The following is a 21,876-nucleotide window of genomic DNA, read 5'->3' on the forward strand; positions in this document are numbered from 1 at the left end:
CCCTAACTTCAGACTATACTACAAAGCTACAGTAATCAAGACAATATGGTACTGGCACAAAAACAGAAATAATAGGTCAATGGAATAGGATAGGAAGTCCAGAGGTAAACCCACGCACCTATGGTCAACTAATCTATGACAAAGGAGGCAAGGATACACAATGCAGAAAAGACAGTCTCTTCAATACGTGGTGCTGGGAAAACTGGACAGCTACATGTAAAAGAATGAAATTAGAATACTCCCTAATACCATACACAAAAATAAACTCAAAATGGATTAGAGACCTAAATGTAAGACCGGACACTATAAAACTCTTAGAGGAAAACATAGGAAGAACACTCTTTGACATAAATCACAGCAAGATCTTTTTTGATCCACCTCCTAGAGTAATGGAAATAAAAACAAAAATAAACAAATGGGACCTAATGAAACTTAAAATCTTTTGCAAAGCAAAGGAAACTACAAACAAGACGAAAAGACAACCGTCAGAATGGGAAACAATATTTGCAAACGAATCAATGGACAAAGGATTAATCTTTAAAATATGTAAACAGTTCATGAAGCTCAATATTAAAAAAAACAAACAACCCAATCAAAAAACGGGCAGAAGACCTAAATAGACATTTCTCCAAAGAGGACATACAGATGGCCAAGAAGCACATGAAAAGCTGCTCAAACATCACTAATTATTAGAGAAGTGCAAATCAAAACTACAATGAGGTATCACCTCACACCAGTTAGAATGGGCATCATCAGAAAATCTACAAACAACAAATGCTGGAGAGGGTGTGGAGAAAAGGGAACCCTCTTGCACTGTTGGTGGGAATGTAAATTGATACAACCACTATGGAGAACAGTATGGAGGTCCCTTAAAAAACTAAACATAGAATTACCATATGTCCCAGCAATCCCACTACTGGGCATATACCCAGAGAAAACCATAATTCAAAAAGACACAGGCGCACCAATGTTCATTGCTGTGCTATTTACAATAGCCAGGTCATGGAAGCAACCTAAATGCCCATCGACAGACAAATGGTTAAAGAAGATGTGGTACATATATACAATGGAATATTACTCAGCCATCAAAAGGAACGAAATTGGGTCATTTGTAGAGACATGGACGAATCTAGAGACTGTCATACAGAGTGAAGTAAATCAGAAAGAGAAAAACAAATACCGTATATTAACGCATATATGTGGAACCTAGAAAAATGGTACAGATGAACCGGTTTGCAGGGCAGAAATAGAGACACAGATGTAGAGAACAAACGTATGGACAGCAAGGGGGGAAAGCAGCGGCGGGTGGGGGTGTAATGAATTGGGAGATTGGGATTGACATGTATACACTGATGTGTATAAAATGGATGACTAATAAGAACCTGCTGTATAAAAAAATAAATAAAATTTTTAAAAAACAAAAATTAACCAAAGCCTACACTTCCAAATCCTCCATATCATTTTTTTCTTAAAAAAAAAAAATATATATATATATATAGAGAGAGAGAGAGAGAGAATTCAGATTGTCACATAGAAGCATTTGTTCCTTAAAATGCCATCAGCCCAGCCTGGGTGGGCACACAGCTCCAATCCTTTACATCCATAGCCAGATGCCCAGAGCATACTAGAATCACTGCTACGTCTCTTACTGGGGTTTATAAAAACTTGGGAGGGGCCTGATAAGAAAGCTTAACTGATTTCTACAAGAGCCGATGAATGAAGGTTCTCACTGCGTCCCTGATTGTCCCATGCAGTTAACAATAAAAGGCTTATGGAGTATCAGGATGTTGGAGACGCAGACTGCTGCTCCCCTGAGAGGCGCCTCCACTAAAGCAAGTCTGTATTGATTTGGTCTTCGGCTAAGCCAGACGCCCGGTGGATTTGCATTTCACCTGCCTGAGCTGTTACCACACAGGCCTTGCCGAAGCTGTGGAGTCCTGTTCACTCTACAGGGTGAACCGCTTTGGGAACCAGACGATAAGGATGGCAGCGCCTCACTAGATCCTACAGGATAGCAGAGCGGGGAGCAGAGGGGGGTGGCCAATGGCAGGGAACACAGGAGAGTGGGATCAGAGAAGTAGGTCCAGTGTCCTATCCACGTTGAGAGGGTAAAAACCCTCAACAGTGCACACACTATGAATGAAGTGGATTCTTGTTTTTACAAGGAAATTGTTAGTCCAGCCAGTGTCTTCAGAAGTAATGCAGGGTAGTGGTTACAAACTGTAGCATCAGGCAGATCTGAGTTCAAATGTTCACTCCATCACTTACTAGAAATAGGATCTTGGGCAACTTATGTGACTTCCTAAGCCTTGGTGCTCTCACTTACGATGTGGTGTGATTGTGGCACCTGTTCCACAGGGTTGTGAGCCTAACTGTGTGCATGTAACACAATTAGCATGGTGCCCTCAATAGTGCTTATGCATATTTTTATAAGGCAAGTTTTGACCAAACCATTTCACCAATAGATATTCCTACCCCTTTGGGCACTTGACCTCTCTCCTCTTTCTACATCTCCTTATACTTTAGATTCAGGGGGCAACAGAGAGGAATTCTATCACAGTCAGAGGTTACAAACTGACTAGGGGCTAGTGACAAAGAGGAGATCATGATTTCATCAGAGGGTTATGATTTTTCTTTGCACTGAGTAGTAAATGTAACCATGATCATCAATTTAACTGGGCAGCAGCTTCTAGAGCTTTCCTCCCAACCTGCCAGAGTAGACTGTACGTTTCTCAATGTTTGGTAAAGCTGTACGTGAAGCAGGAGTGTCCTGAATGTACGTTGAACAAACTGGGATGAGAAAGCACTGGTGGGTTTTGTAGTTAAGTCATTCCTGGAGTGTTGGTTTTCCTTCTCAGTAAATACTGGTATGAAAACCATCATTTGAGAGATTTTACCCATCAGCAGCCCTGACTGACCTGGGGCTCGACAGTCTTCCCAGAGCGTCTGCAGAAAGGATCTGTATCCTCAGGGTCATTGTGCTGCTCCAGGACCAACCTGAGCTCCACAAGTGTACAAAAGAGAGTTCATAGGGACTTCCCTGGCGGTCCAGTGGTTAAGACTCGGTGCTTCCATTGCAAAGGGCAAGGGTTCGATCCCTGGTAAGGGAACCAAGATCCCACATGCCACACAGCACAGCCAAAAAAAAAAAGAAACAAAAACAAAAGAGAGTTCATACGCGGTAAACTGAAACTAACTCTCCCATACTCCTTCAGTACCTCCAGTCATTTTAACCATGCCCGTTTTCCTCTCCAGGGCTTGTTTGTTGCCTTATGGGACCCTCACCCTTGGTGTTAGAGGTCTCTCATCTGTGAGCACGTACAGCAAAATGATAAGCTTATCTTTTCTCAATACAGATCCAATCGTTCAACAAGAAGGTCACGTGTGGACAAGTGACACCAAGCTGAAGAGGCCAACTCGAGAGAGAAGAAACTTGGTTCCATCCTCACAGCCAATAACAGTGATGGAGAATACCCGCAACAGAGCCAGAAAAAGAGACCTGAGCGCTCTCTCCCAGAAGGAACCACACCCAGCCCTATCCCAGGCCTTCCGAGGAACAAACAGTCCTCGAGAGTTGACCAAGTCCTTGGGGCCACCACTCGTAACTACCACCTTGGGAGGGCCAAGAAGAACGATGTTTCGGTTCAGAGATGAAGATTTTTATTCCGTTTTATCCTCAAACTCTAGAGGAGAAAATGATGACACTGAAGAGGAAACTCATGTAGAGGAAGAACTTTTGTTGGCTGGCATGCACCTGCTCCATTCTCCTTCCAATCATAAGAGAAGTAGATTTCTTGGGACATCGGCCACTCAGGCCAAAAATAAAAGTTTTGAAGAAAATCCTGCAAATTGCAGAGTGAATTCTGTAAGAAGAAGTGAGTCCAGTCATGGCTCATTAAGAATTAGTAGTGCAATGCAGCTAGGGACAGGGCAGCCTTCCATCTGGCAAGGGAGATTCCAAGACCCTGGGCGGCCTGATGGGGGGTCTGCTAAAGAGAAAGACAGCAGCAACAGTGAAAATGAGAAGACCTTTCGTTCATGGGACACCAAATCCGGAAGCAGTCTGGAGGATGACCTTAATGCTGAAAATGTATTTCGTGATGTTACTTCTATGGAAGACAGGCCTGGAACCCATGACTATGAAAGAGATTGGCAAGCCCATTTAAGTGAGTCTAATAATCCTCTTGGCTGTTTTCTTGCTGGTAGACCAACAGCTCCAAGATCATCAATGAGTTCATCCTATAACACTCCAGGATCATTCATGCATTCTGCTCTGAGAGACGATGCTCCAATAGACCTGTCCACATCATCGACCTTAGCTCCCAGTTCAGACTCAGAGGGAAGCTCCAGGTTTAATGTTCGTCAACCACTGTCCGCCACTAGAAATAGGAATCTGTTTGCCAGTGCTGAAAACCACAGTTATTTTCCTGTAAACAGTGTGCAGGAATTTGATGTCAGGGGAGAAGATATTACTTCAACAAGCCAATCTCAGGAGGCTCCATTACATACAGAAGATCTCTTACTAAATCCTCAAAGCAGTTTGTCCTTGGTGGAGTCTTCCAGCTCCTCTCCATCAGGAAGAAATTTACAAGACCACTTGCACGTGCCCAGGTCCCTGCAAGAAAATATACCTTTTACTTTCTATGCAGTGTCTGAGTTCCCAAATCAAAATGACAATGGGAGCAGCATGGAGGTCCCTGGCGTCCCCGATGAAAAGGAAGCCACTAAAACAAAGGCATACGCTGAGAAACTCAAGAACTTACAAGAAAGGTAAGGAGTTTTCATAATTATATGAATATACATATATATTTCTAAATTCTATTTCTCTAATACCAAAATAAACAGTGCTTTCCTTAAAGGGTCATGGGGATTCTATGTCAAGGGAGGCCCTTCCTTGACGGTTTCATGATTTCTTCTGTCAAGAAAATTGTCTAGTTTGTTGCTTTTAAAATATATGTCTCGGGCTTCCCTGGTGGCGCAGTGGTTGAGAGTCCGCCTGCTGATGCAGGTGACGCGGGTTCGTGCCCCAGTCCGGGAAGATCCCACATGCCGCAGAGCGGCTGGGCCCGTGAGCCATGGCCGCTGAGCCTGCGCGTCCGGAGCCTGTGCTCCGCAACGGGAGAGGCCACAACAGTGAGAGGCCCGCGTACCACACACACACACACAAAAATAAAATAAAATAAAATAAAATATACGTCTCTACAAAGAAACGTTGGGTGTTCCAGCCCAACTTCTTCAGTATCCCCAAAGTGTTTTTTTTGCCTTGAATACCGTAACTTTAAGAAAGGCAAGCAACTATACTCCAATAAAAAATAAATAAATAATTTAAAAACAAAGAAAATAAAAGGCAAGTTTTCCCAAATATAAGGGTTTTGGGGTTTGCTTTTTTGTTTTTGGCCGCACCTTGCAGCTTAGTTTCTTAGTTCCCCGACCAGGGATCGAACCCGTGCCCCCTGCAGTGGAAGCATGGAGTCTTAACCACTGAACCGCCAGGGAAGTCCCAAGGGTTTCTGACTTCTACATAGGGCTTCCCTTTCCCCCTAGCAATTAGGAACCAAGATTTTTTTTACAAAATGGTTATCTCCCCAGAGAAGGAGCCATTCAGCACTTGGAAGTTCACCAGCTCTCCCCCATGAGCTCTGCGCAAATCCAACCAATAGTTCTAGAATTTGAACCTTCCAAATTAAAAGGCCGGTCTCAAACAGTTGCCATAGCTACCTCAGTTCTCTGAAGGGCCACGCTGGGGTGACCACTGCTTCCATTTTTTGTGCTGCTTCTCATGCACAAGAAAGAGAGAAATAAGATCTTTTTTGAATTGCTCTTTTCTTTGATCTCTCCTTTCTTGTGAGATGATTTGGGGATATTTCACAACTATGAAAAGCAATACTTTTTAAAGCTGTCGTTAAACACCATGTCAGGATTTGACCATTTAATTTATGATAGGTGTTACCATGCCCTGATATTGGCTTACTGATCTGGAAAGTGATTCTTTGGATGCGAGCCCTCTTTTTTGTGTTACTATGGCTCACTGGGTCATTAATTGTCCCACTGATATTCATCTGTAAGTGGGAAAATTCCATGGCAATGAATTTGAATGCAAAAAGGAGGAAAAGATACGACCTAGAATGCTCACACACTCCTGTCTATCATCCGACTGCAGGAATGAAGTAATTTCCTTGTTAGCAGCAACTTTTTTTTTCCCATATCAAACAAACTACCAAAAGACTGACCCAGGGTTAAGGGCCAAAAGGTCTCAGCGCCCATCCATCCTCACCTACCCAAAAATACTCTTCAAACCCACTTGGCAGGGGTCTGGACCTCCACCATCCCAAAGCAATGCCTTCGGGCTAAAAATGACTTCTTTTAAAAATGTACCCACTTCTAGGTGTAGTCATGCATTAAACAGCTACTATTTGTGTACTTTGCTTATCAGACACTCTCTTTTTTCTGTATACAATAAACCTTATGCTTTTCTCATTATTTCAAAATTATTCATTTTAGGAAATATTAAAAATATAAACTTAAAAATCACCAATAACCCTATAATCCAGAGAAAAGCACTGTGAAAAACTCTTTCCAGTCTTTTATCTTTGCATATAAATGCAACTTTTAGTAAACACTGGTTCATATTTTATAATATGCCTTATTTTAAGATTTCAAGTCCATTTCTCAATGCCACTTACACTCTTTAAAATGTTCGCTTGATTAGTTAGCTTGATACATACAAATAAGCATATAACATACGCACACTCTAGAGAATTAGAAGCAGAACAAAACCCGGGCATCCCTGTGCCCACCTTCCAGCGAATAGAACATCACTGGAGCTTGGGAGCCCCTCACTCACCCTATCTCCTCATCTCCCTCCTTCATCTCCTCCCTCCCAACCCCCTAAACCCTCTGGAAATCATTCTTGCATTGCAATTATCATTCCTTTGCTTTTTAGTTTCTTGTTGTTGGAAGATTTTTTGCTTTATGGCTTCACTATATGAGCATATGTATTCCTAAACAACACATTGTATATATTTTTGAACTCTGTAGAAATGTTACTATTATTTTTGAGGTCCCTAGAAGTGGAATATCTGTTCTACCGTGTCTTGCTTTTTCCCCTTACATCATTAGCCAGATGCATCCTGGTTGATATTTTTGGGGCTTTAATGCATTTGCTTTCACCACTACAGACAATTTAGCCATTCTCCTGTCGATGGACATTTGGGTCCTTCACTGTTTTCTGTACACAGTGCTGCATGAACATTCTTGTAAACGTCTCCTGGTGCACATGGGAAGAGTTCTCTGGGATATTTATGCAGGAGTGGACTTGCTGGACTGGCGGGTAGCACAGCTTCCACCATACAAGTAATGCCAATGTATTGTCTCAACAGTGATGTATACTGTTGTCCAGCCTTGTCAGCACTTGTATTGACTGGCTTTACAAATTGTCACCAGTCGCACGGGAGTAAAATGATACCGTGGCTTTAATTTACATTTTCATGACTGTTAATAAGGTTAGGTGTTCTGTTGGCTCTTTTTAAATTGTTTTTGGCCACGTTGTGTGGCATGCGGGATCTTAGTTCCCTGATCAGGGATCGAACCTGTGTCCCCTGCATTGGGAGCAGGGAGTCTTAACCACTCGACCACAAGGGAAGTCCCTGTTGGCTCTTTTAAATGTTAAACGACCATTTCTATTTCTTCTTCTATAAAATGCTTATCTATGTCTTCTGCCCATTTTTCTTTTAGAATATTTTTCTTTTATTTTAAAAATCCTTTATATAGGGCTTCCCTGGTGGTGCAGTGGTTGAGAGTCCGCCTGCCGATGCAGGGCACACGGGTTCATGCCCCGGTCCGGGAAGATCCCACATGCTGCGGAGCAGCTGGGCCCGTGAGCCATGGCCGCTGAGCCTGCGCGTCCGGAGCCTGTGCTCCGCAGCGGGAGAGGCCACAGCAGTGAGAGGCCCGCGTACCGCAAAAAAAAAAAAAAAAAAAAAAAAAAAAATCCTTTATATAGTCTGGCTATTAATCTGATTCTTTGACAGTTATGTGTTGGAAATATCTTTTCTCAATTTGTAGTTTGTCTCTCCTCTTTCTTGATGTTTTTTAATGAAAATAAATTCTTAATTTTAATGTAGCCAACTGTATCCATCTTCTTTACAGATTGTGATTTGTACCTTGTTGTCTTGATTAAGAAATCCTTTGCTAACCTGGGGTCATTATGACATTCTTCCTATTTTCTTCCAAAATCTCTACAGTTTTCCTGTGCACGCTTAGGACTTCATGTGAAATGAATTTTGGACTTAAGTGTGATGTTTAATTTGTGGTGTGAGGTATGCATTGTGAATACCAATTTGTCCCAGGATCTTTCCCCTGCAGAGCCACAGCTGTCATATAACATAACTATAAATATATAAGTCTGTCTCAGGGCTCTCTGTTCTGTCTGTTCTGTTTTTTGTTGTTGTTGTTGTTGTTTTTCCCTAAGGCACACCACCTCAATGACTGAAGCTTTATAAGTTTATAAGTGCAAAAGCCTCCCTCCCCACTTTGTTCCTTAAGAGTCCTTGACTATATACATTTAAAAATCAGCTTTTGGGGATGTTCGTTGGAATGGCATTGAATCTATAGATTATTTGGGGGAGAACTGACATCTTGGAGACATTGAGTCTTCCTTTGGTAAACATGGCGCATCTGCTCTTTTGTTTGTGTCCACCGTGAGATAGTATAATTCTGTTCCTGTTCATTGAACTTCCCTTTCTTGGGGAGAAAACTCTTTTAAGACACTGAGCATACACTCCTATATCCAGAGTAATGTCCATTTCTTCCTCTCCTTTGATTTTAGTCTCTAGCCAGTTTTGCTTTCCTTGACCAGAGAGTCCCTAGGCCCACGAGGATTCTAAAGAATAAAAAATTAGCCTTAGATTCCTCAAAAGCCTCCCTACAGAAACATCAACCAGCTATTCTTGACTCACCATTTATGAAACACAAATATGTTCGCTCACATTTTCATTAATTCCATCTTCATCACATTCCAGCAGCTTATATTCTGGAATGTTGGCATAGTTTATTGGCAAGGGTTGAGTTACTGGTGAGTTCACGTCCAAGTTCACTGGTTCATCACTCATCCCAACCAGCATCTACTGAGTGGTCTCCACATGCCAATACCTTACCAGACTCCAGATGCACTTTATTGTCTGCACAGCAGGTTCACCCTCATCACCCTCTCCAGGCCGCCCCATGACCCTATAAGTGAGCAGCAGTAGTCAGACTATCATGGCTTTACACATGTGGCAACAGAGACCTGGGAAGCTCAAGCACCTTGTCCAAAGTCATCAAACTCACAAGTTTTAGAAGCAAACCTCAAAGCCAGGTCCTGGCGGGGGCGGGGAGAAGAGCTCCTAGCCTCCGGCTCAGTTTCCCTCTGGAGCTCTTTCCCAGCCTTTGGATGTGTGATAGGAGCGCTGGTGCTCCTGGTTAGCTCACACGGATCAATAACTGCAAAGGAGCCTGACTTAAGAATCGTGAACCTAGGGACTTCCCTGATGGTCCAGTGGTTTAGACACCGCGCTTCCACTACAGCGGGGGCGGGCTTCGATCCCTGGCGAGGGAATTAAGATCCCACAGGCTGCGGGGTGTGGCCTAAAAAAAAAGGAAATTAAAAAAAATTAAAAATACCTCTACCACCTGCCTGCTGCGGCCTAAAAAGAAAAGAAAAGAAAAAGAATCCCTGACCCTGTTATCAGTAACCATCATACCGGGAAGAGTCTTCAGCAGGGTCAAAGGGAGCAGTGGGTTAGCCCCCAGGACGGCATGGGGGTGCGGGGGTGGGGATGGCTCCCTTTTCCTCCCCGACCCACCCTACGCTCTGGGAACTGGTACTTGCGGAAACTGCAAACGTGTAGACTCCTGGTGATGAGGGCTTGTTTTCCACTTAGCCTCCTGGAGGAGGACTCGGAGGAGGACTCGAAGGAGGAGGGAGACTTGTGTCGCATCTGTCAGATAGCCGGGGGTTCCCCCGCCAATCCCCTCGTGGAGCCGTGCGGCTGCGTGGGAAGCCTGCGGTTTGTCCATTCGGAGTGCCTGAAAAGATGGCTGAAAGCGAGAATTACATCAGGTAGGTGGGAGAGGCGGGACGACACACGTGCCGCGTACTTAACACGAGGCGCCGCCCTGTGGGACGTGCAGCCTTGACGACAGCTCAGGGCAGCAGTCGCTCGCGGGGAACGGGGCTCTTGCTTACAGAGCCCGAAGGACAGGAGCAGGACTAAGCTGCCTTCAGATTACGGGAGGGAAATGAGTTTTGTTTTGTTTTGTTTTGTTTTGTTTTGTTTTGTTTTGTTTTCAAGGCTCAGGGAAGAATCCTGGAACGTGCTGTTGAATTTTACCCCTGCTCGAGGCCTGAGCAGAGATGCTAAGTTTGCCTCCCAGGAGGAAGGAAACTAGAATTGGGTCTATGGCTGGGTCTCAGCAAGCACCCAGAGGCCACAGCAGCTGGTAGACAGACCAGTTCTGCTTCCTTTTACTTGGGGGGAGGGGGTGGGGTAGCACCTAGAAGCTGAGCCCAGCTGCCCTTTTGCAGCAAGGAAAAGAGCACTGATCTGATTTTTCTACCGCCATATTAGATAAAGAGAGTCCCATTGTGCTCATTTTGTCAGCTCTGTCTTTAACAGATTTTGTAACTGGGTGTGAAACCCCGTTCTCAACTCCCGAGGGAGGTTATAACCTAAATATAGCCATGTCAGTAGGTCGGCTATAGTTTTCTTGGCAGAGAACAGGAGGTTTCTTCAAAACATTTAGGAACAAGAGCAACTTGAATAACAACAACAACAAAAAATAGGACGCCAGGGCTTCCCTGGTGGCGCAGTGGTTGAGAGTCCGCCTGCCGATGCAGCGGACACGGGTTTGTGCCCCGGTCCGGGAGGATCCCACATGCCGCGGAGCGGCTGGGCCCGTGAGCCATGGCCGCTGAGCCTGCGCGTCCGGAGCCTGTGCTCCGCAACGGGAGAGGCCACAACAGTGAGAGGCCCGCGTACCGTGCAAAAAAAAAAAAATAGGACGCCAATGCAAAGAACACTACGCTTCAAAAAGACCTAAGGCTTTTAGACTCCCCTCTCTGAAAACTTTCTACCCCAGAGCCAGATGCTGTTTCTCTCCTCCTCCATGTTCTCCTGCTTGGTTATCATTGTGCCAGACAGCCCAGGAGACCTAGAACTTGACCCTGTCCCTGTGGCGTGTCACCACGCCCCCTCACCAAGCACAGCACACCATTTAATCAGGCAATGAACACGCAGGATGATCTGGTTAACTGTCTCCTCCCTGAGGCCCTTTCTCCACGTCTGCAGGAGAAATGTAGGAGCGCCCACTGCCTGAGCTACTTAAATGCATCTCCACACAGTGAGCAGGGTACCCAGCCCTTCAGAGAGCGAGGAACAAGTGGATCTCAGCCACTAATGACTATGCTGTGCAATGCTTTATCTTATGAGAAATTTGGGCTAATTAAACATCTAGCACAGAAAAAATTACTCATGAGATGTGTGATGAAAGTACTGCTAAATGCTTGTAAATGCTAATGCTGGTCTGGGTGTGATCTGGCAGGATTAGATTGGAGGACACATGGGACCTTCCGTAGCCTTAAGTATTATAGAATGATGCTTTTAAAAAAAAAAAAATCAAGTCAACAAAATGCAGATAAGGGATCACTGTTCATCCTTGTCTTTTGAAATTCTCTAGTATTTACTACTTCATTGTATCCCCAGTGGGGAAAAATAGAACTGGGTATAAAACCGCACAAACCCTATCTTTACCAAATAAACTCAAGTAACTGATTTGTCCTCTGTTTTCTTTTCTTTTTTTTTTTTTTTTTTGGCCGCACCTCTTGGCTTGTGGAATCTTAGTTCCCAACCAGGGATTGAACCCGGGGCCCCCTGCAGTGGAAGTGCAGAGTCCTAACCACTGGGCCGCCAAGGAATTCCCAGTCCTCTGTTTTCTAATGTATAAAATAAACACTAGTACATCATTAGCCAAAATGCAGCACCTACACCAGGGGGAAAGGGCATATGGCAACATGCTTGCTTAGACATAACAGCCACAGATCTGCATCTTCCACTTTTGCATTGGGGAATAGGATAAGCAGAGGAAAAAGTGCTGATCTAGAATTCACGTTTTAAAAAAAACCCAACAAACCAGCAACAAAGGAAGACTTCTCCTCTTTCTTTTCCCAAATGAGGCTGAACTCAGGCTCAAGCATTGGCCCCAGATACTGCCATACCAGTGCCCACACATGGCCCCAGAGCCCCTCACCCTTCTCAGGCAGCAAGTCGCCTGGGCAGGAGTAAAGACAGATTTTTTTTTTTTTTTTTTTTTTTTGCGGTATGCGGGCCTCTCACTGCTGTGGCCTCTCCCGTTGCGGAGCACAGGCTCCGGACGCGCAGGCTCAGCGGCCATGGCTCACGGGCCCAGCCGCTCCGCGGCATATGGGATCCTCCCAGACCGGGGCACGAACCCGTATCCCCTGCATTGGCAGGCGGACTCTCAACCACTGCGCCACCAGGGAGGCCCTAAAGACAGATTTTTAAGCCACAGATCGAGGATAGCTTCTGCCATCAATTTGGTCCTTACTAATTTATTTGCTTGGACCAGTGTTAGATCCGCCAGGAAAAACAACAGTAACATAGACACAATATTCACTCTTCTGGCAAACACTTGTGTTACCGACTCTCAGCCTCCATGTAGTAATTCTAACTTTATGAGCCAATATGTTTATATTTAAACAGAAAGCAAGACCTGTTATTTAAAACAGGTGAAATTCCTGGGAATTTCACTCACAGGAAGCTTGCATAATAATGAAAATGATGACAAAGGAAATTTTTTGGATCTCGGGTTCAAGGTCATTTTCTACCTGGAACCTGAAGAAAAGAAAACTGACTGACTTTTAAAAAGGCCACTGAAACTCAGAATTCCTAACACACACACAAATTCGCTCGCAAAATGTCAACACCAAAAGGGTTACATGTAACAAAATTTTTTAATTTAAGGAGCAAATCTTGACACCGTGAAGACCTGTGAGATGTGTAAACAAAGCCTGCTGGTCGACCTGGATGATTTTAATGTGACCGAGTTCTACCAGAATTACCTGCACTCCTGGGTAAGAGCTGCTCACACCCACTCTGGGGTCCATAGGCTAGAGTCGGGTAGAGGCACAAGGCAGGAAGAAACTCTTTCCCTGATACAAGGAACGTAGAAGCCCTGTGCAGGGGGTGAGTCTGGGAGTCTCCTAATTTAGCTCACTTCTCTGAGAAGGTCTGTTACTAAATTGGACCACTGGAGGGTTGGAAGACTTGGTTGCCCTGGGCTGAGGTCCCACTGCTGTCAGGGACAAAGTAGGAAGCTACAGTAGCTGACTGGACACACGGAAATAGGAATAGTCTGGCAAGCTTCATGCCCAAATTTGCTGAAATAATTTAATAGCAAGAGAAAAAAATTAGGGTCTTGGAGGAAATAGTCTCCAATTTATATATCAAGTAACTCTGGGGTGACAAGGAACTGCTTTGCTCAAGGTTTAAAAACATGTAGTAAGCACCTACTGTGTGCTTTTTTTTTTTTTGGCTGTGCTGCTCGGCTTGTGAGATCTTAGTTCCCCGACCAGGGATTGAACTCGGGTCCTTAGCAGTGAAAGCACCGAGTCCTCACCATTGGACCACCAGGGAATTCCCCTACTGGTTAAAAAGGTGCTTTTTAACACCTCATTAATTAATTCTCCTGGGGCATTTGGATTGAAGTTCTAATACTGTGAAGGAGTTAACCTTAGGTGGGAAGGTGATTTATGCCCAGGATGATAGTTCACTGCCCAATTCTCAGGCAAACAATCTTCTATTTAGAGCTGTACTGCCCAATATAGAAGCCACAAGCCACAGGTAGCTCACGAACAAGTGGTTACTTCCAGTTGAGATGTGCCGTGTTATACACCAAATTTCAAAGGCTCAGTATAAAAAAAAAAGAGTAAAATATCACATAAATAAATGATAACATTTAAAATATATTGGGTTAAATAAAATATATTATTGAAATTAATTTCACCAGTTTCTTTTTACTACTTTAATGTGGCTCCTAGAAATTTTCAGGTTACATATATATGGCTTGCATTGGTGGCTCATATTGTGTTTCTACTGGGTGGTGCTGATCTGGAAGATGCCTTGCACCATATAAGCAGTCAATAGATATTTATCAAAAGAAAAGAGCCCATCATTACCATTAAAATTGAAGACTGACCTCCCTCATCACACAATTAGGGAAACCGTGATTAATAATCACGACTATAAAGCACATAATTTAAAAACTATAAAATCATTGTTAGCAACTAAAATGTCACTCTTCAGAGGAGTCACTTTGGCTTTCAGATCATCAGCCTCTCTGTATCCAGACCTTTTTTTTTGCAAAAAGCACAGCTGAGTCAAAATGGTGCCCGTGAGTGTGGGCAATCCTGTAGTTACCTTTTTAAAATCCTAAGGTTGCTAGACAAGAAAGGAAGAAAGGAGGAAAGGAAGGAAGGAAAGGGAGGGAAGGAGAGAGAGAGAGAGAGAGAAGGGAAGGAGGGAAGGAAGAAAAGAATGGCGGTTTGAGCAGCACAACCAATAAGTGTGATATAATGGACATAACGCCATCCCGGCCTTGAAGATTGGGCGTCAGGAAGTCGAGGGGAGGGAGGTGGAGAGAAAGGAAGAAAAAAGTAGTTTCCTGAGAAAACAATTCAGTATGTTGAGTCCCTACATTTTGAGGCCTGGGGGTCTCAAACCACTCAGTCGTAACCCCCAGGCACTGAGACCTGAGATGAGAAACAGAAACGGCTCACATTCTTGGACCCTGAGGATGCTGCAGTCAAACAACTGAAAGGAACCAGGCCCTCTAAGTGCCTGAGGTCAGGGTGCCAGCTAGATGCAGACAGCTTCTCTGAGGTCATTTCAAAGAATAGATTATTTCAGGGAGTGAAGCCTGCAGGACTTCCCGGGAAGGACAAGACCAGGCAAGTCCGGGTTACCCGAATCCCACCAGGATATTCTGCAGGCATCACCACCTCCATGCAGCCCCGGGGAAAGCCTTGTCTAGTAGAGACCCCTGTTGGTCCCAAGCATTTTCACCTCGTTCTCCGTCTGCGAAGCTGCCGCCGCCACCACATACTGCTGCTCACCAGTGGCACTTGTAGAACTGGCTCTCTAACAACAGCTTTTTCCAGTTGCACAAAAATGTGTGCATGCATGTAGCCCGAGGCAGCCCACCCCGCCGAAAAGCACACCAACTTTGACTAAGATGTGAACCTAAATCCTGTTCCCTTCCCCCACGTGGCCCTGTGACCTTGAGGAAACTACACCACCAACTCTGGATATCTCAGTTCTCTCATCTGTAGGAAGTGGGGGATGATAATTCCTACCCTGAAGGATTGGATGGAGGAAAAGACCCCAGTACATCACCTAAGACAGTGCCTGAGCAGAGAAGATTCTTGGTGAATGAGAACCGTCATATTACAGCCCCAGAGATGCCTGACCTCTTTGGACTCAAGGGAGAAAGGCTAAGGGTACCAGGACCGAGCCAGAATCCATCACGGAACAAAGCCAACTGGCCCCCACAGGGGTCATACCTGTAACCTCGGCCTCACTGCATCCTACCAGCTGAGAGAATGGGCTATGAGCACATTCTAAAAAGAACCGTGAAAGTAATCGTGTCAGCCACGGTCTGGGCAGGAAAGAGATGGTGGCACATGCACAAGGGGCAAGTGATGAGAGCTGAATGAAGGGCCAAAATGTGGATAGTAAAAGAGCAACACGGAATGATTAGGCACTCTGGGACCAGCAATTGACCACTCCTAGGCCTGAGTGACAAGGGGAGGGGGCAGTTATCAGGATCAGGAGGGCTGTGGCTACAGGAGAGAGTCACCACCAGCCTGCGACCTTCAGTAGGGGAAAGCTGCCATGGCCACACCACTGCCCAGCAGAGAGGGGACGAGGGGAATAACTACCCCAGCCCCTCTCTCTTCTCCTGCCCTCTGGTCTCCAGCTAGGGTCTCCCATTGGCTGAACCCAGTGGGGAGCCAGAGGACAAGGGGGCCTAGTTAATGCAATCCATTGAGATCAGCCAATGATGGGCCACAGAACAGGGTGGAAAGTGTATCTGGAGGGGAAAATGGAAAATATCCAGCACAGTAATTACACGACATAGAAGCAGAAGAGAGTTCAAATTAGTTTCAGTGAGAACTTGACAGGCTGTCAAAGCCTTTTGAAAAGGCCCTTCATTATAATCACAGAAAGAAACTAGCTTGACAGACCCACCCTGGTGGGAGAACAAAGGTCCCAAGAACCAATGTGCAATATTTATCTGCTGATGGAAAGCAGTTCGGCTCACACTTTTACAGCAGTTCTGATTGTTCCGATGGCCCGTGGTGAATTCAGTGGTGTCTGTTTGCTAACAGTCTGAGTTAAACTTGAGACACTAGGGAAGTGTGACTTTGACAAGTTCAGAAACTCTCCATGGATGAAGACCAGAGTAACTGTCATCTAGCACAAAGATAACAAGGATGGAATACAATCTCCGCTCGTCCCCAGGTGGGAGACCCTTGGCCTGACCAGGAGGTTGATGTGCACACCTGTGCTTCTGAGGTCCAGGCCCTTCCTCCAACTCCCAAACCCTGGCTCCTCTGGGCCCTCTTAGCCAACCCTCAATGCCGTTCACTCCTTGGCAAATGGGTTCCCTTCTTGAGAAGTGGGGTAGCTGATGCCAAATGCAGACATGTACCAAGAGAGGGTCAAAACCAGAAGAGGCTTAGAACTGGTTTCCACTCAGGCTGGCCTGCACTTAACCTCAACTCACTAACTAGCAAACTAACTCACTAACTTATTTTCTTGTGCATTTTTCACATTTAGATTTTTTTTGCTTTTCCTTAGTTATAAAAATCACAAACACACAAAAGTCTCCCATAACTGAAATCAACATTTAGCTGCATGTCTTTTTTTTTTTTTTCTATTAAAATACTGATGCCTAGGCTCAGCCCTGGAGATTCTGATTTAATTAGTCTGGGATGGGACCAGGGGTCAATTTTTTTTTTTTAAGTGTGGAAGAATACACATAACATAGAAGTTTAACTCATTAACTTTTAAGACACATGTTGAGTGCCTGCTGTATGCCAGATACTGTGCTGGGAGATACAGCAATGCCCAAGGTCAACACAGTCACTGCCGTATAGTGGGGAAGTGGATCAGCAGGCAGTGACCCTGGTGTGGGAGGATCAGAGCAGGGGGTGGACAAGCAGCTGTGGACACAGCACAGAGAGGCCTGACCTGCTCTCAGGACCAGAGAGACCCTCCCCACAGAAGAGCCATTTAAGACCGGAGAGGAAAAAGAGGAGTGAGCCCTCCACGCAGAGGCTCTTGAGGGCAAAACCCTCTACTCATGTGGGAGACAGACACCTCCCTCAGCCTCTGACCACAGACTGTGGACACACCCAGCAGGCGCCCAGTCAGAACTCTCAATGGCCTCTGAGGTGTGCATGGGCTTGGATTAGTGTATGTTTTCCTGGTTTGGTTCATTGCTGCCCGTGGCCTCTAACACTGAAATCCGATTATCCCTCCATCTCTCAGACACTGAGCAGTTCCCTTGGGCCCCGTAGGGTCAAGGCTTGTTACCAGACTTTGAGCAGCTAGATTAGGAGCTCCTATAGGTCTGGAGAGCGGCCCCCTGAGGCTAAAGCAGCCGGGGCGGCCCCAAGACCTGGACTAAGCACCTTGGGCTACGGGCATCTAGTGGTCCAGTCACTGGCTGGCAGCAGTTCACCCCCGCCCTAACTCAAAGATGCCTGAGGGCTTCCCTGGTGGCGCAGTGGTTGAGAGTCCGCCTGCCGATGCAGGGGACACGGGTTCGTGCCCCAGTCCGGGAAGATCCCACATGCCGCAGAGCGGCTGGGTCCGTGAGCCATGGCCGCTGAGCCTGCGTGTCCGGAGCCTGTGCTCCGCAACGGGAGAGGCCACAACAGTGAGAGGCCCACGTACTGCAAAAAAAAAAAAACAAAAAAGATGCCTGAAAATTCAGCCCAGCAGGCGTTCCACACCCACCGCCCACCTCCCAGCAGTGCTGCCCGTGAAGCAACTCCACATCTTCCCATGTGTGGGCTCTTTAACCTGGATGTGGGACTCATGCTTGATTGACTGGTTGGTTGATTTGGTTTCTGAGTGGAAGGAAGAACTAACTCCTGGATGGCAACAGGTAGAGCTCCAAGGAACATTCCAGGTTGCAAAATGGACCAGGAGAAAACAGGTTTAAGAAAAGTTTAGGCCACAGATTGTACACTCAAATGCCATAGAGGCCAGGCAGATAACAAATGATCAGAATCTCCCAAGTGGCATCAATTGGGAGTGGTGGCCATTGTGACAAAATTGCGAATACTCTCTCCCACGGAGGAAGTTCATGTCTGTCCTTCCGTCCTTCCTTCCTTCCAGACAGAGCACATCCACAGGCCAGATTCAGCTTACAGGCTACCAACTGTTGATCCTTACTTTAAAGCAGGGGTTCTCAAAGATGGGTGGTCCCCAGACCACTAGCAATAGCCTCACCGAGGAATTCATTAGAAATGCACATTCTTGGGCCCCACTCAGACCCACTGAACAAGAATCTGGGGAAAGGGGCGCCCAGCAACTGCATTTTAAAAGGCCTTTTCAGTAATTCTGATACATGTTAAAGTTGGGGCCACTAGAGTCAATAGTCAGTCATCACTGGTCCAAAATTATACATTTTTTCCTCATTCTTTCATCTGTGCATATATTTATTGAGCACATACCATATACCAGGCATGGGCTAGGAGCACAGGAGCAGGCAAGGCACGTGTGGTCCTTGCCCTGAATCCTAGCTTTAGCTCTTGCGTCTTGTTGGATGTTTCCTCAGTTTTGCGAAATACCATGTCTACTCGTATTAGCTCATTTTACCATAATGCCTTGAGAAACAGGCAGAACAGAGGCTACTTCTCCCCGTTTATACATGGAGTCCCTTTGTCCATGCACAGTTAAAAGTCTGCCCAATATCGCAGGGCATGGTGGCCCAAGGCTGCCTATTCTGGGGGCCCAGGCCCCCTCTGTGACGGAGACGTGCCCCTGCCATCTTGGCCCTGCCGCATGGGAGGGGCTCTGAGGGCCTCTGGCTGTCATTGCTCAGAAGCACAGGCCTGGCTCGCTCCATCTTGGCCTCAGACAGATGTCCTCGGACACACGCAGTCACCTAATCACCTTCACTCCTGGGAGCATCCCATGAACATATCTGAAGACTTGACAGAACGTTCAGCCAGCCTGTCTGTTTCTTCGAGCGGATTGTGGAGAATTTCCACCCATAGCAAATCTCTTGACTGAAGTGAATTTTAACAAAATGAAGGGCCAGGAGAATAGGAAGAAAAACATCTGGCAGGTGGGCTGAGCGCTGCCGAGCCCCTGTCCACTGCTTCCCATGCCTCTCCCTCCCGTGGAAGGCTCCCAACGCCCATCCCCACCTCTGCTGCTGCATGTGGGCAGCAAAGGGTGATGCAGCTGGGTTGGGGCGGGGAGGGGAGGGAGCAGCTCCAGTAAATAACGCTCCAAAAACGAGCGCATTCTGCCCTTACGGAACAAATACCATGGACGGAACTCTTTCTGATAACAAATCCCTCCCACTTGTGGCTCCGAGGATAAAGGATGACTCTGAGCTGACTATGAAATGCCTGCACCGATTGGCTGGCCTGGCCCTTTTGTCCAGCATCACAGGCTCTGCAAAGGGCACACATAAAGGAGCCGGGCCAGTGAGATTTATGGCACCGAGTAACAGGTTCCCTCCCACAGACCAGAGAAGAGACACAATCTGCTGGAAGTGACTTTTCAAATGATCTGCAGAAAACATTAGTGGATATTTTCCCATCTGCATGCCTCCGGGTCTTATGGAGTCATAAAAAGTAAATGATTTCCCTGAACGCTGTGACAAACCTGATAGTTCCAAGCCACTTCCTAGCTGATTGATTTGCCATTACACATCGGGGTGTCTGTGAGCAGAAAGGCTTCCTGGCGAAGTGAGCGCTGGAGAGAGGGAGCCATCGGGAGCTCACAGGAGGCCGCCGCACCAGGAAAAGCGAATGAGGGACAAGGCTTGGTTTGTGTGGAGGAGCTAAACAGTAGGTAGGTTGGGAAGGCTTCCAGAGGCGGTGGCTCCTGAGAAAGACCGCAAAGGAGGCACCAGCTCTTGGGGAAGATGGGAGGAGGCCATTAACACAGGAAAAAAGTAGCAACAAGCAACCTCTTCTCTGCCTGCTCTAGGCCAAGGTCAGGAGAGAAAGGCTAAAATAGGAGGCAAACCGCTAAGGATAGTTGACTAGAGCCTTTAAAGACGGGTCTGCAGGGCTTCCCTGGTGGCGCAGTGGTTGAGAGTCCACCTGCCAATGCAGGGGACACAGGTTCGTGTCCCGGTCCGGGAAGATCCCACATGCTGCGGAGTGGCTGGGTCCGTGAGCCATGGCCGCTGAGCCTGCGTGTCCGGAGCCTGTGCTCCGCAACGGGAGAGGCCACAACAGTGAGAGGCCCACATACCACCAAAAAAAAAAAAAAAAAAAAAAAAAAGACGGGTCTGCAGGATGGCGGAGGGGTCTCGAGCAGTGACCTTGGGGCCAGCAGTCACCAAGATCTAGAGCTGGCCCCAGTGCAAAAGGAAGAGCAAATTGATCTTTGCTCAGCTTGGGCACCTTTCTGGCAGCTGTTTCATCCTGGAAGAGGTGTGTTCTGTGCCAGCTTCCTGAGCTGCCCTCGACGGGACAGGAACAGGAGGATGGGCCTGTGAAGCATCTCGGGCCACGGAAGAAGGAAGGAGGAGGCACTGAGATGCTCACCGGGTCAAGTCCGAGCTTCGGTTCTCCTGGGAAAATGGTGCCGAGCTTTCCCAAGGGTGATATCAAGGGCCATGCCCTCTGCTGGGGATTTTACTCCCCCAGGGCTTCCTGAGCACCATCTGGCCCATCCCCGACTCTCCCACCCTGGAGACTGGACATGAGGACAGATGGGGGAATAAAGTGGCAGGCAAGGAGGAGTCATCACTAATCCACGAATTTATTGAGGGTCGATGCAGGTCCACAGGGTGAGGCTCTGGAGGACAGACGGCCAAAGGAGCCGAGGACAGAGGCACCGTGGTCCCCCAGACAGCCAGGTCCTCCCTGGGAACCTCCCTGTGTTCTCAGCACCAGTGAGAAAAATACAGCCCACCCCACCCACCGAGAAAAAGCAAAAACATTAACAAGTGCAAAATGCTGTGTACAGAGTAAAGACAAATGCTTAGGACTCAGGGGGGAATGACTAGATCAAATGAGGATCATCAGGAAGCCTTCTGCAAGGAGGTGACACTGTGACAGCTGTAGAGGAAGTCGTGCACACAGCCTTAGAAAGGTGGAGAGTGGCAGAGGAGCATATGCATAACAGAAGCACCAAAAGAAGCCAACAGACCACACAAGAAAGAGGATGAGCAAAGGCCCTGAGGTTCACAGGGCATGCACTCTCTGGGGGTTAAATGATAATAGAACAGGGCTTCCCTGGTGGCGCAGTGGTTGAGAGTCCGCCTGCCGATGCAGGGGACTCGGGCTCGTGCCCCGGTCCAGGAAGATCCCACATGCCGCGGAGCGGCTGGGCCCGTGAGCCATGGCCGCTGAGCCTGCGCGTCCAGAGCCTGTGCTCCGCAACAGGAGAGGCCACAACAGTGAGAGGCCCGCGTACCTCAAAAAAAAAAAAAAAAAGATAATAGAACAGCCAGGGCGGGTGGGGAGTCGGGGAGCCCCTAGGTGAGACCATCGTTAAACCCATTCGTAAAGGGAGAAACATACAGAACTAAGGCCTGAGGCCCTTTCTCTGGGCAAAC

The 21,876-nt window shown here is 46.8% G+C and overlaps 1 protein-coding gene across 1 annotated transcript in view; it reads left to right on the forward strand.

Annotated features, from left to right (window-relative positions):
* The window catches only part of MARCHF10 (membrane associated ring-CH-type finger 10), an 84,649-nt gene that overhangs the window by 52,299 nt on the left and 10,474 nt on the right, over positions 1-21,876 (forward strand). The window contains exons 5-7 of the mRNA XM_081218560.1: positions 3,357-4,770; positions 9,921-10,099; positions 13,020-13,129. Of these exons, the coding sequence (XP_081074686.1) occupies positions 3,357-4,770; positions 9,921-10,099; positions 13,020-13,129 (1,703 nt within the window). The remainder of the gene's footprint in view (positions 1-3,356; positions 4,771-9,920; positions 10,100-13,019; positions 13,130-21,876) is intronic.

The sequence above is a fragment of the Mesoplodon bidens genome, assembly GCF_964165515.1.
Source record: "Mesoplodon bidens genome assembly, chromosome: 19".
Classification (NCBI taxonomy): domain Eukaryota; kingdom Metazoa; phylum Chordata; class Mammalia; order Artiodactyla; family Ziphiidae; genus Mesoplodon; species Mesoplodon bidens.